Source organism: Phaethon aethereus, assembly GCF_964289735.1.
Source record: "Phaethon aethereus genome assembly, chromosome: 2".
Classification (NCBI taxonomy): domain Eukaryota; kingdom Metazoa; phylum Chordata; class Aves; order Phaethontiformes; family Phaethontidae; genus Phaethon; species Phaethon aethereus.
In genome coordinates, this window is record NC_138582.1 from 162,799,625 (window position 1) to 162,812,816 (window position 13,192).

At 48.8% G+C, this 13,192-nt stretch overlaps 1 protein-coding gene across 1 annotated transcript; it reads right to left on the reverse strand.

Annotated features, from left to right (window-relative positions):
- Positions 1 to 6,799: 6,799 nt before the first annotated feature.
- Positions 6,800 to 8,827, reverse strand: HTR5A (5-hydroxytryptamine receptor 5A; the record flags this gene model as incomplete). The annotated part of the gene is made up of 2 exons (XM_081996818.1): positions 6,800 to 7,132; positions 8,090 to 8,827. The coding sequence occupies 2 exons, from the start codon at positions 8,825 to 8,827 to the stop codon at positions 6,800 to 6,802; spliced, it is 1,071 nt and encodes a 356-aa protein (XP_081852944.1).
- Positions 8,828 to 13,192: the final 4,365 nt, after the last annotated feature.

Here is a 13,192-nt window from a genome sequence, read left to right on the forward strand (position 1 = left end):
TTAGTCAGGGTAATGCGCTCCGGAACCCCGGTAAGGCTGAGGTCTGTGCCGCAAAACTGCGGGAAGCAGAGGAGTGTGGCCGAGCGCCGCATCACCTCGCACCTGCCTCCTTTTAAAAAGTCTCAAAAAAGCTTAGTTACTTCATACCGTAGGCTTGCGGTTTCTTTTTCCATTCAAATTCCAGATATCGAGTAACCTCTCGCGCCAGCAAGCGTACTTGCACTTCGCATCTGCTCACTCCTCCTGCCCGTTTAATATTCACCCCGACGCCGTGATGTGCAGGTGGAAGGTCCAAGACGCGCGGCGGGGCCATCCCGCCTTGGTGCTTTGGCACCAGGCGAGCAGCTGAGGAGAGGAAAAACATCATAGACCTGCAACTCCCAGGCAATTGTGCGAGAGGCTCCATATGCTCCGGTGCCCGCCAGAAGAGCCGAGTTTGGCACTGCGTCAAAATTATTTCTCCCCCCTCCTTGAAAGCAGGTCTCCATTCAAAGTGCGAAGCGACGTGACCGTGAGCTCCGCTTCTCCCCTATAAAGTCTGCCTGAGAGGAGCACAGGTAACCTGTGGGGTGGGATATAAGGCTGTTAGCAGATCTAGAAGGGGATTGCAAGGTGATCACATTAATTTTCACCACAGTCTATGTGCCACAGGCCCTTTTGGGTTGGAAACGGCCCTGTTTGGGCCAGTTGTGCCAGCCCAGGAAGATGCTGCAGAGGCAAAACCTTGACTGACATCTGAATGGCTTCCTGATGCCCAGAACTCCAACGCAGCATCACAGGAAAGGTGGGACGTGTGATGGACCTTAGCAAAATGAGCCAGGCCAGGCATGAGTTAAGGTTTGGAACTGCCCATCCAGGTGTCTTGTGAAGAGCCAGGTGATTCAAACATTGAATCGCGGTAGCTCAGGCAAGAGGATGCAGATCTTGGGATTTTGTGCCACCTCAACTGTTCGTTTGGCACCTTGAACCCAGAGACAAGGGGGTTTTCCTGACAAGTAAAGATGCTGCTTTTTAAAGGTTGCCCTCCTCTGTACCAGCAGCCAAGGCTGGTGGGACCTGTGCGTAACCACGATTCGGTGATGGAAAGGTACAAGGAAGAAGCACTGACCTCAGGTTGCAGCCCTGAACTGATGAAAAATGCAACGTTTGAACAAACGTGGGGACCTGGCCAGCAGCAGTTCGTTTTGAATGATACAGAGATTTTCACTCTCTCCAGCTAGCGGTGGGAAGGGGACTGAACTCAGCCATGCAGAAAATGTATCCTCTCCCAAGAGAGGCAGTCAGGGCTGGGGAATTTTTTCCTTCAATTAGGGCTGAAGTGGGTTGAGGAAATTTTTTCCCCTCCTTTCTGCATTCCTGCAGAGGTGACCAGACCCGCGGCAGGGTCAGCCTGGCCAGGTTTGGTCTCACCAGAAGCAGGGAGGGCGGCTAGAAGCAGGATTAGGGACTGGTTTGTCAGGAACGGCTCCAGCAGAAATCCGAGGAGAGGGTATGGCTCCTGTTTTCTCTTTCCCCATCCTAGTCGCTGTCAGAGAGCAGTGATGGGGCAGTGCCTGCTCCATGGGCCAAGCCCTGGAGATGCACCCAGCCCCGCTTGGTCCCATCCACCAAGCAGGCAGCCGGCGTTCGGCGTTGCAGAAGCTGTTGCTCCCACGGCTGAAACCGTCAGTTAGACAGAGGGACGACAGCCATGCACTGGGAGATCCAGAGGAAGGGCCCATCTGTCTTGCTTTTTAGGATGATTAGGGAAAGTATTTGACTTGGCCAGCATGGGAAATTACGCGGCCGAGAGAACTGCAACGCTGAGGCTGACTGCCCGGCAGCGGCGTGGAGAGCGGGAACAGCGAAAAGGCAATGAACTGAAATCCCAGCCTCCCCTCCAGTGACCAGAATAAAATGCATAGCTGGACGCAGGCCGTGCACAGGTAACAAATCAGTCTTCTTGTCCCCAAAAAGCTGAACAGACCCGTATGTTCAGCTCCTGATGCACCCTGATGGGGCCATGCCTCCCCGCCTGCAACAAGGGTCCCATCCCGCTGCTCCTGCGAGTGTGCCTTTCCCTCACGCTGGGCTGAAATGCCCCCGGCTGGTTTGCATCCTCATTTCTCTGTACAAGTGACTTCATTTTCTGTATTTACACCTTTTCGGTCTATGAGTCATTAGCAAATATTGGACAGTTTGAACCTCATATTGATTTCTTCTTCACTTTTTCATGCAAGTGTTGAGTGTTGTCAAGTCAGATTCATTACTGAGGAGTGAATACTTTATATCGCCGTCAGCAATGAACCATGTGCTGCAATCAAAGAAAGACATCAATGTGATTTATTTTAATTATATTTATTTCCTGTAATTTTTTATTCATTGAGTCCTTTATCAGCTGTTCCACATTTTTGCCAAGGATCAATTTAAAGCTGTAAATCAGTAACAGTATTAGCCTTATAAACACTTGGCTCTCCCAATTTGCCCTTTTAAAATCCTGGCACAACTTCAGCTCTCTTTCCAGTCTTCTGCAACTTCCTTGGTACTTCAGTGTTACTGAAAATAATGGTGATTTAAAGAGCTCTTTGGCCACCTCTTTTAAATTTGATGAATATGCTGGCAGTTTCATGATGTTCAGCCAGGATATATCACAGTGGGGATGCAGACTTTGCCATGGGTGTTTTACCCCACTGTTCCCATATGGAGCCCATAGTGATGCCCATATCATGTTCACCGTAACGTCACTGGTGTCCTGGTACGCCGCCATACCAGTGCAGCTAAAATAAGGGATCCAAGAGTAAAACGGCGATGAGCCCCTGGCGAACAAAGCAGATCAAATCACTGCATTGCAAAAATCGCTTGGACACTTTGTCAGTCGTACCTCACCACATCAATCGCTGGAACTAATAGTCATTAATTACCTTTGTCAGATGAAATTTCTTTAATTGCCTTTTACTTTCAGGAAACTTTACTTCCAGGAAACTCCCACTTCTGGCTGCTCCTGCCAGTTTAAAGGCCACATCTCCCAGCAGTAATTTTTAGGAAAAGACCAGGAAAATTAACAGGGGATGAAGTCATGCATGGCCCACCTCTGGCTGTACAGGATTGGTATGTGTCCTGGAGTCACCTGCCTGACCTGCCTGCACCAGGAAGAAAGGTCAGCGGGATGAGGGTGGAGGAGGAAGGTGGTCAGCCAACCTGCCATGTAATCCAAGGGCATTCTTTTGTGAACTTTTCTTCTCCCTAAAAAATAAAGGAAACACGGTAGCAGGCAGCCTGGAGAGCTGCTGCTCCTTCAACCTTGACAATACACGTGCAGCATTGCGAGGAGATGTTCAGCAGGCAGCACTCAGCACGCGCCGTAGCTGCCCTAGCTATCAAGCTCCCATACGCATGTTCACTGAACTGTCAGAGCGTTGGGAGGAAAATAAATTAATTGTAAGTGGAAGAAGGTTAGTTAAATCTTTTCTGTAAGTGTTATAGAGCCATTAAATTGCATAGGAAACTCAACAACAATGTGTAATAACTTTCTTCTGAGGAATTAAATAGGAACCAAATTTATATCACTGCTAGGCATTCAAACCAGAGTATTCCACCTTCCTGGTACATGATAAACATTTACTAATTAATCCTCACAAAGCCTCGGTGAGGCAGATCTCCTCACACCATTGATTCTGTTTTATAAATGGGAACAAGAAGGTACAAGATACACCCTTTGAAGCTGGGCTTCTGTATATCTTCAAACACAATTTGCGTCTCTGGGAGCCCGCTTGGCATCTGTGTTTGAATACTGAGAGGTTTGTAAAAAGCCTTGAAGCCAGGATCAGAAGTCAAGGTTTCTTTGTGCCCCTTCACTGTGTTGGGACCACCACGGCATGTTTCGATTAGATTCTTCAACACAATCTCCAGAACACTGATATTTTTCTTGCATGACCATATTACATTGCAGGAATGGTATTTAGATGAAAAGTCAATGGTCTTAAGTAAGAGCAGTAGGAACTGGTCCATAGTGTAGCTGCTAATTATGTCAACATTCAAAGGAACAAAACTTATAACCAAGTGGAAGCTGTTATTTGCAGAAGATCAAAAGGGATTGCATGGGATGTGGGTTGTCAAATAAATGGGGATGTAATTTGCACCAGGATGGTGGACTATCCATGACCGTAGACAAATTAGAATTTAGTGTCATTTTAAGATTCTCTCCTGTCTCCTTGTCACCGCTTAAGGCATAGAATGAACAAACACAGGATATAAGGAAAGGGACCTTCATCCCAGCACTGACCTGCAGCAAGAGTAGGGATCTTTCCCACTGATTTTGGTTTAATTTTTGTCTCCTTACACAGGATGCTAATTTGAGTTTACAGTTGATTCTACAACCTGTGCAAAGACCCTGCACAACACAAACAGAGAACCTGCAATACTCATCAAAGAGCAAACAACAATGGGGATGAACACGGCATGGACTGAAACAGAGTTGTGTAGACATGATGTTATGCATTAAAACGGTGGATTAAAGTCCAACTTCCCAGTTAATCCATGCCTTAGTGTTTAAAGTGTTGCCATGGTGGCTTAAAAAGTAGTCTTCTACTTTCAGGCAATACCAAGCTTAGCTGAAGGTCTTGCTTGGGCAAGGAAGCATTTTTTCCAACTCATTTTGGCTAAACAACCTTTGACACAACAAAAGTAGCAAGTTCCCAAAAGAACAACTCTGCATTGGTCCAGAGAAAGCAATGCAACCTTTATATTCTCAGTAAAAAAAGCAGCTCAAGGGTTTATTATAATTTTTGATATATCAGAGATGTCACTAATAATACTTTAAAATATGTAACAAAGAAAGAAAATGCTCTTTGCTTGCTGTAGAGATTGGTCCATGGTTCGCACAGATCAGACTCTTTCAGGGGAATTAGGAGATTGCTCCCATCCCACCCATCTTCTCCTTGAATTAATTAACATTAAAACTATGCTGTTACAAGACAAGACGTGCTGGATAAAATTCTGATTTTCTTGAAGTCACTGAGAATTTGTCCATTGCTTTCAATGAGGCCAGGATTTTACCTAATATGTCTAACAGACTTTTATAAAATAGCGTAGAAAAAGATCTCAAAGGCCATCCTATCTCTCCTCTTGCCACAAGGCAGGATCAGCTACATCTGTGTCAGTCCTGATGGATGTTTGTCTAACTGGTCCTGAAGGAGCTGCAACACTTGATAGTACCTTGAGCTCTGCTTCCATTTTCACCTGTCCCAAGATATGAAAAGAAAAAGGACTTTTTAACCAACTCTATGAGGATTTTTGACAGGTTTAAAGGACCAGTGACAGTTTTAACATCTGATGTCCTACAATCTACTCAGGATAGGAACTAATCCTACTCACTCCCCAGGGAGCTTCCCCATGATTTATTGATATTTTTCCCTTTTATCTCTTCTTCTGAGAGAAGATGACATGAAATCATGTTGTTCTGATTCCCATCTTGTCTTTTTCTGTACCATTTCAGTTCTGGTCTGTTTTCAGTGGCTGCCCCATACCAACCAGTAGTTAAAATGAATGCTTTTCTTTATCTGAAGGCCTGTCAGTCTTCCAGCGGTGCAGTATGAAGTGCATAATTCTAATTCCAGGAGTGAAATGCCAACTACTGTTACTATGTTGGCAACATGGAAAGGCAGGGAGGCAACAGAGCAGTAACGACCAGGCAGGATTGGAGCCTTAGGGAGAAGGAGAGAAGGACGGGTGGGCAAAAGAAGAAATATTTAAGTCTGGTGCTTGCAGAAGAGCACTTCTATAGCTTGGTTATGCTTCCAGAATGAAACATCACTGGTCATTAACTGCTCTTTACCTGCAATTCAGTGCTCACAGAAACAAAGTGGGGTCTTTGTTTTGGTTTCAAGACAGCCTGAATCACACTCAGAAACAGTAAATGACAGCTCCTCATTGACAGGCTATTTAAAATATACTCCTCGCATCCCCTGCAACTACAGGAAACTTGTCCCACAGCTGCTCGAAATACATTTATGGTTTAGAATGGAAAACACAGACACAAAGATTAACATTTACAGCTGCTATTTCTGAAAGTAAAGGTCTGAGCTCACACGCAGCAGTCAGAGAACGAGAGGTGGAGTTCCCATGCATTCTCTCTCATTCCAGGGTACACCATGCATTAAGCTTTCACAATAAATGATTTTTTTTAAAAGTTGCTACACAGAATCCAATAGCAAATCACGTAATTCGTTGTTGATAAAACATGTAAGAAAAGGCTTAGTCCTTGGAGTCTGCTCTTAACCCTTACTGAGGGTTTTATTCCCCAAACACAAACACTTAATCTCTACCGGTGAAAGACAAGACAAACAGCCTTTTCTACCAAGCCATAAAATATCTAGTTTCATATATAATCACAAACCCTCCTGACTTTGAAGGGACCCAGCCTTACACATGGGACGAAGTCGATTAGTGCTGTGAGAGACCAGCAGTGGCCAAACCAGTTTCAAATACGACTCTTTGCCAGAAGGCTCCTCTGCACCGTTACCGCCACCAAGGCAAACGCCACTAGGAAGGCAGGAGGAAAGCAGCGGGGCACCGAGGAAGAACGCTGTGCTGCTGGCCAGAGAAGGCCTTCCACGCTGTTCGCAGGAAGAACAGCAACTGACGTAGAGGCTGGGATGGAGGCTCTGCGTAGGAACCGGGGTCGTGGCTGGGGTATACGACCCATGGGGATGTGTCTTTAGCATCACCTCAGTATCTGTGGCTTTGAACTTTCTCAAGAGTTTGGTAAGATTCATTGGGAGTTGAAATCAGCTTCCTGGGGCAGCAGGAAAGCTTCTTCTGCTCAGTGCTGTCTAAAGAATAGGTTCCTGAAGGCATTGTTGTAGTTTTTGTTGAAAGCAGTGTAGATGAGTGGATTAAAAAAGGAATTTGAATAGCCTAGCCATAGAAAAATACTCTTCCAAATGGGTGGGATGTCGCACGAGCAGAGGGGGTTGATGAGCTCCGTGATGAAGAAGGGGATCCAGCAGAGCACAAAGACCCCAATAAGGATGCCCACCATGAGGGCAGCTTTCTTTTCCTTCTGCTCTCTCCACGTGTCTCCATCCGTCTGGAATGTAACAGTGGCATGACGGACAGTGAAGACCATCTGTGGCTGCTGGGCAGCTTCTTTTACCTGCCAAACACAAACACAAGTTGCACCATATGTGCCTCAGTCACCTGATCCCACACAGCAGGTCCACAACCAAACTACGCAAGTGATGGCCAGAGCTCACGGGGAAACACGGGCCATCTACATCATGCTCTAATGGAGAGGCGATTGGTTGTATGACCCTCTTCTGGGTAACAGACTATTTTTAAGTGAGATTAGAAACTAAAAAGTAATGAATATATGGGCGCATGGAATTGCTGACACAGCATAGCAATAAGATCATTTCCCCATTTACAGTCAGATCAGTAGAACACCCACATGCCGTGCACAAAAGTCTCCTTGCGAGTCCTAGGTAGGAGAGACAAGAAAATGAGCATACATTTCCTTCCTCCTCTGAAGAAGTCTTTACAGTGCAGAGTCACCGTGACTGGGGTGGACCGACACGATGCAGCCACGATTAGGAAGGATTTACAAGGATGCTTTGCACGTGGGTCTTCTGTGTGGGTAAATCCTCCCCAAAAGGAGGAAACCTCCTTTTGGAAAAACCTCCCCAAAGCCCCAGAGCTGCTTGCCAGGTTATTGTCCACAGCGGAGACGGGATCCCATCCATTCACACCCCCACACACCTCCCCACGGAAGGAACGGTGACCCCTTACTTACGCTTGTGAGCACTGATTCAGAATTCCACGGGGGGACGTCTGTGAGTCACCACACGCCCACGTGGAGCTCAGGCTTGCAATCTGGCCCAAAGTTGCTTTAGCTACACCTTGCGTGCTCACAGCTGGGGACTTGGAAGGAGTCAAAAGACTCCTTGCTTGCAAGCTTCTCAGTCAACTTTCCCTTGAAAGCCTCCAGCATTTCACTGGGCTTCAGTGGGATGCTGTTTGCTTGCACGCTTTAGCTCTAAGTCTACCCCACTGCTGCAAGGGCTTGGTTGCTACCAGCGGTTGACTAGAACAGAATACGACCCAGCTGACCTACCTCCAGGGCTTCTGGTGTAATGGGAGTGATGGAGTTGCTCTTCCGAGATCCAATTCGAAATTTGGCAGCCTTGTAGATCTTCCAGTACACAAAAAGCACCACGCAGAGGGGCAGGTAGAAGGCGCCAAAGGTGGAGAAGATGGTGTAGGAAGGCTCCTGGCTGACTTGGCACTCCTCACTGTCCTCTGAGTAAGTCTCTCCCCAGCCAAAGAGCAGCGGGGCCAAGGAGATAAAGGCAGAGAGTACCCAGGTGAGGGCAATCATGATGTTGGAGATGCGGCGCCGGATGCGGAGTGTGTACTCCAGGTGGCGGGTGATGGACCAATAGCGGTCGAGGGCGATGGCCGTGACGTTCCAGATGCTGGCAGTGCAGCACAGCACGTCAAAGGAGATCCACACCTGGCAGAGCGACCGGCCCAGCCGCCACCGCCGCCCGGACAACTCGCGCACCAAGCTGAGGGGCATGACGAGGGCCGCCACCATCACGTCGGAGATGGCCATGGAAGCCACCAGGTTGTGGGGTACTCGGTGGAAAGTGCGCACACGGAGGATGGTGGCCAGGACCAGCCCGTTCCAGAGGAACGTGGCCACCACCAGCATGGCCAACAGGGTGAGGACCAGCACGCTGAAGACGGAAAGGTGTCCCCGGCCACCCTCCGGGCCGGTGGAGGACCCGCTCCGGTTGCTGCTGTCCGGCATCGTATCAGCGAAGCAGCTGAGGTTGAGCGGGCGCTCCATGCCGGGGCTCCGGGCACCCGGGCTCTGCCGGCCGAGGCGGCGGTGCTCGGCGCTGCGCGCTCCCCGCGCCGGCGGGAGCTGCGGGGGGGGGCGCGGTGTTCGCGCCGCCCTACCGCGGGCGCGGAGGTTCCCCGGCCGCCCGAAGCGGCGCCAGGCGCGGCGATTCCGCGCTGCCCGTCGCCGGGGTCTTCATCCCCGGGAGGAAGAGCCCTGCGTCAAGTCGCCGGCTGACGGCAGCCCCCGGCCCGCCCCGGCGGCGGGAGGCGGCGGCTCCGCGGGCGCGGCGGGGTGCGCGGCTCCGGGGCGGCGCGGAGCGGGGCGGTGCTGGCTGCGGCCGCGGCAGCGGAGCCCGCGCGGGAGGAGCGGCTGCCCCCGCGGAGGAGTCGGCGCTGTCGGCTGGCGGGGCGTGGGGCGGGCAGGTGAGTGTCCCCCCGCGCCACTGCGCGGGTGCGGAGCGAGCAGCCTCTCGGCGGGGAGCGGCTCGGGGCTTGCGACTTCGTGCTTAGTCATTTCAGTGCGCGGATCGTCCCTCGAAACCAGCGCCGGGCGGAGCGGGGCCAAGGCAGAGCCGGCAGCCGCTGCCCGCACCCGCTGCCCGCACCGTGCGGGTGCAGCCCCCGCCTTAGTCTGCGCCGCTTCTGCCCGGGCTGGCTTCTCCCCCGTGGGGCGTATTCCGCGCTCAGCAGGCTCAGAAAGTTAGCATCTCTTCCGAAATCGTGTCAGCGAGGTGCCACGGGCATCCTGCGGCTCCCGAACGTGCCGTGTCCGGCAAACTCGCCCGCAATCCCGGTCACTCTGGGGCGGGGGGAGATGAGGCAGGGGATTATTTCTTCGAGAACTTCTGTTCTGGCGTTTCCTAACTTGTTAGCAATTGGCAGGCCTTTTATTAGAAATAATCCATCACTTGGCTATGCTTGTTAATTGTTAAATTAATAACATTTCATTAAACGTTAAGTAAATGAGCATTTCACCTGTTTTTTTTTTATCATGCTGCTTGTGGTGAGAAGCGGGATGCTGGGCCTTGTAGCGGAAGGCAAAATTTAAACCCACCGAGCAGGCTTCCCCGCGCAGGGATGCCGGCCAGCTCCCGCAAGCCTTGGACGGCGTTCAGGCAGGGCTGTGGCGGTGCTGGCACCCGGCTCCTCCGGATGCTCCCGGGATAACGGGTCCAAAGAGCTTTTGAGTGGGAGCAGACACGTGATGTGAGAAGCCAGCAGGCACCAGCATGGGGCTCGCGGTCTGCATCTCTGGGGGGCGAGGGAAGGAAGGGCATCAGCGTTAAGAAGCGGTGACAATAACACTTGCTGGTGAACTGCGCTGTCGGAGAGTTGGGGGAGAAAGCACGAAGGAAAGAGATGTTCAGGGGAGTACCTGATGCTCGTGGTATGCGGGGGGTAAAACCAAATGGGTGCTTTCTGCTGTCTCTTCTGAATCCCTCTGGGCTTTTTAATGAAAATCAGCAAGGTAAGAATAGCAAGGGCTAAGGAAACGAGATGTTTCCTAGTGCTGCTACTTGTTTGTTTGTGCTGCCAAGCGAAATGCAAGGCAGGATATCCAAATCAGGTCTGGGACCTTGTTCTGGTGGGATGGGAATTTCCCCATATGGACTCATGCTGTGCTGTGATATTCGTCCTCAGAGCCAGAGAGCGGGACCTGGCCTATCGTAGTTACTGGAACAGATGTAGCCTTAGAGACTATAACATAATTTTGGAAACATACTGCCATCTTTTTGGGGGGAGATGATTATTTTATCTTTTATACACATGACTACTGTCAATTTTGGAATGGGTGGGTTTTTTACTTGCAACTCAAAGGACAAACGGGGTTTTCAGTCTTTCATAAAGCCTCCTGATTTAAAATTCCTGGTTTGCAAGGTGCCAAACATCCTTGACTGTCATTCAGTTGATCAAAACACTTAGCAACTGCTAGGACTGAGAGCTTTTTGTTGCGTGGGCCCTTCCCAGAGAAGCCTGTGAAGCCCAGAATTAACAGAATCAACCACAAATTATGGAATATGTGGTCCTGAAAAGATATTATTATTATTATTTACTTCAGGAACAAATAGACAAAAATTACATTTAAAGGGAAATGGAGATAAAAAGTATTAAATCTGAAGAAGTGAAACTAGATTATGTTCTAATGAAAAATTATGAATATTTTAATTATCTTACCGGACTTTAAAAAATATATATTAGCAAATTCTGGAGTTGAATGGGTCAGTTGTTTACTAATTGGAAATAGAAAATATAGACCAATGTATATATATAGAACATATATGGAAATGCAAAGTTCTGCACCTGCGATGGAAGAACCCTATACAACAGCACAGGCTGGGGACTGACTGGGTAGACAGCATTTTGCAGGAGTTATTATATTAGCCTATGTTAGCAAGAGTGTGGACATCAGGTTGAGGGCTGTAACTATTCCCCTCCACCCAACAAACCTTGGAATTTTATGTCCAGTTTGGGGTTCCTCAGTACAAGACACTGACATGCTGGGGGAAGTCCGGTGGAAGGTCATCAAGATGATGAGCAGACTGGCATATGATGTACAAGGGGAGAACTGAGATTATCAATATTAAAAAGAGAAGGTTAAGGGGAAAATCTTACTGCTGTCTCCAGCTACCTCAAGGGAGGGTGTAGAGAGGGTGGAGGCAAACTCTTAGAGGGGCACAACGATAGGACAAGATGCAATGAATGCAAGTCACAACATCAGCTATTCCAATTAGAAATTAGGAAATAAATACTCACTTGGAGAGTGGTCAAACATGGAAATGGGTCCAAAGAGGCCATGAAATCTCCATCCTCGGTGATGTTCAAAATTCAGCTGGACAGCACTGTGAGTGATCTAATTTTGAAATTGTCCCTTCTTTAATGGGAATTGGACTAGGTGATCTCCAGAGGTCCCTTCCAACATAGACTGTTCCACAATTCTGATTCTGCAATCTAAGCATGCTGGCGGAATGCAGCAGATTCTGGAGGTGACTGAATGTTGTTATTTTTAAGGACAAAATGCTGTTTACTTTATATTAGTAAATTAGTAAACCCATCGATTTCCTCAGTACTGTTGATATTTATAAAGTGAGTGGAAGGTTGGGATCTGTAGCGAGTGGGCAATGTTTGTGGAATGATCACATCTATGAAACTCTGAAAAAAAGATCTACACTACAAAGTCAGGGTCATCTCACATCCTCACTGATGGAGCCAGAGGAATTAAAAGTGACAGGACTTCCCTTGATTTAGCAGGGTTGCCTTCATTAGAGACATTAAATGCTTCTTGCTACTAAATACCATTTACTGGAGGTGCCTTCCAATTCAAAATATGTAGCCAATGGTTGGAGGCTGGGAGGAAATTCCCAACACAGTCACAGCAGTGCCACTGCCTACATGCACGTCCAAGGAGTATCTGCTTTTGGGGATAAGGATGAATGGACTTGTGAATTGTGAATCCACATGCAGCTCTTTTGAACCCCTGCACTTAACTGGCAGAAAAGGGAATGGCTCAGGAGGTGTTTTTGCTGAGCATACTTAATGAATACATGAGAAATTCAGTCTACAGGGTAGGTGGAGCTGCTAGGTTAAACAAGGATTAAAGGAACAGGTTTACTCGCTGTATACATGCATCAACACGGAAAGCTCTGCTCAGTTGCCAGCCAGACCGCTCAGTAAGTGTGCCTCCTGTCAAGGCAATGCCAAACCCAGGTAATCACCGATTACATCTCATTTAACATTCAGCAGCTCCAGCTCACACTTTGGATGCAGACATGCTTTTTGAACGCACTTGCAGATCACCTGCTCCTCCCCTGTAACAACAAAACGTTCAAATGCAAACACAGTTGAAGTGCACAGGCTGTGAGGTTGTTCTGACACCCTCAGAGCCCACCCACACTTCTGATCTCCCTCTGGTCTTCCAAAACCAAGATCTTCAGAGGTGGCCAATATCAGCACTGTGATAGACCCCTATGATGTCCCACCTCTCGAGTGGCTCGAGTGCCCTGTGGTGTTCGGACTGTAGTTTTGGGAGCGGAGAGGGGGAATGCTGAACCAGAGCTCTTCATGGACGTGCACCAGCTTTTATGAAACTTCCATCTCTTTGACTAGTTAATTCCATAAGAGGTGTCGCAGGTCCAGGGTAGTAGCCCTAACTGGGGGGAAGACTGAGTGATTCCCTCCCTCTCCAGTGGGCTGTGAGTTCGAGCACTTACTTGGGGCATGGGCAATCAAGGTTCAAAGCTTGAATCGTGACGCTTCATATCTCACGTAAGCATTTGAATTGCCAAGCGGCTGGCTATTCTGGGTGGCTGTCTCTCAGGTTTCTTACGTTGAAGCTGTTTAATAGTCACGTATTTACTGGACTTACCTCAGG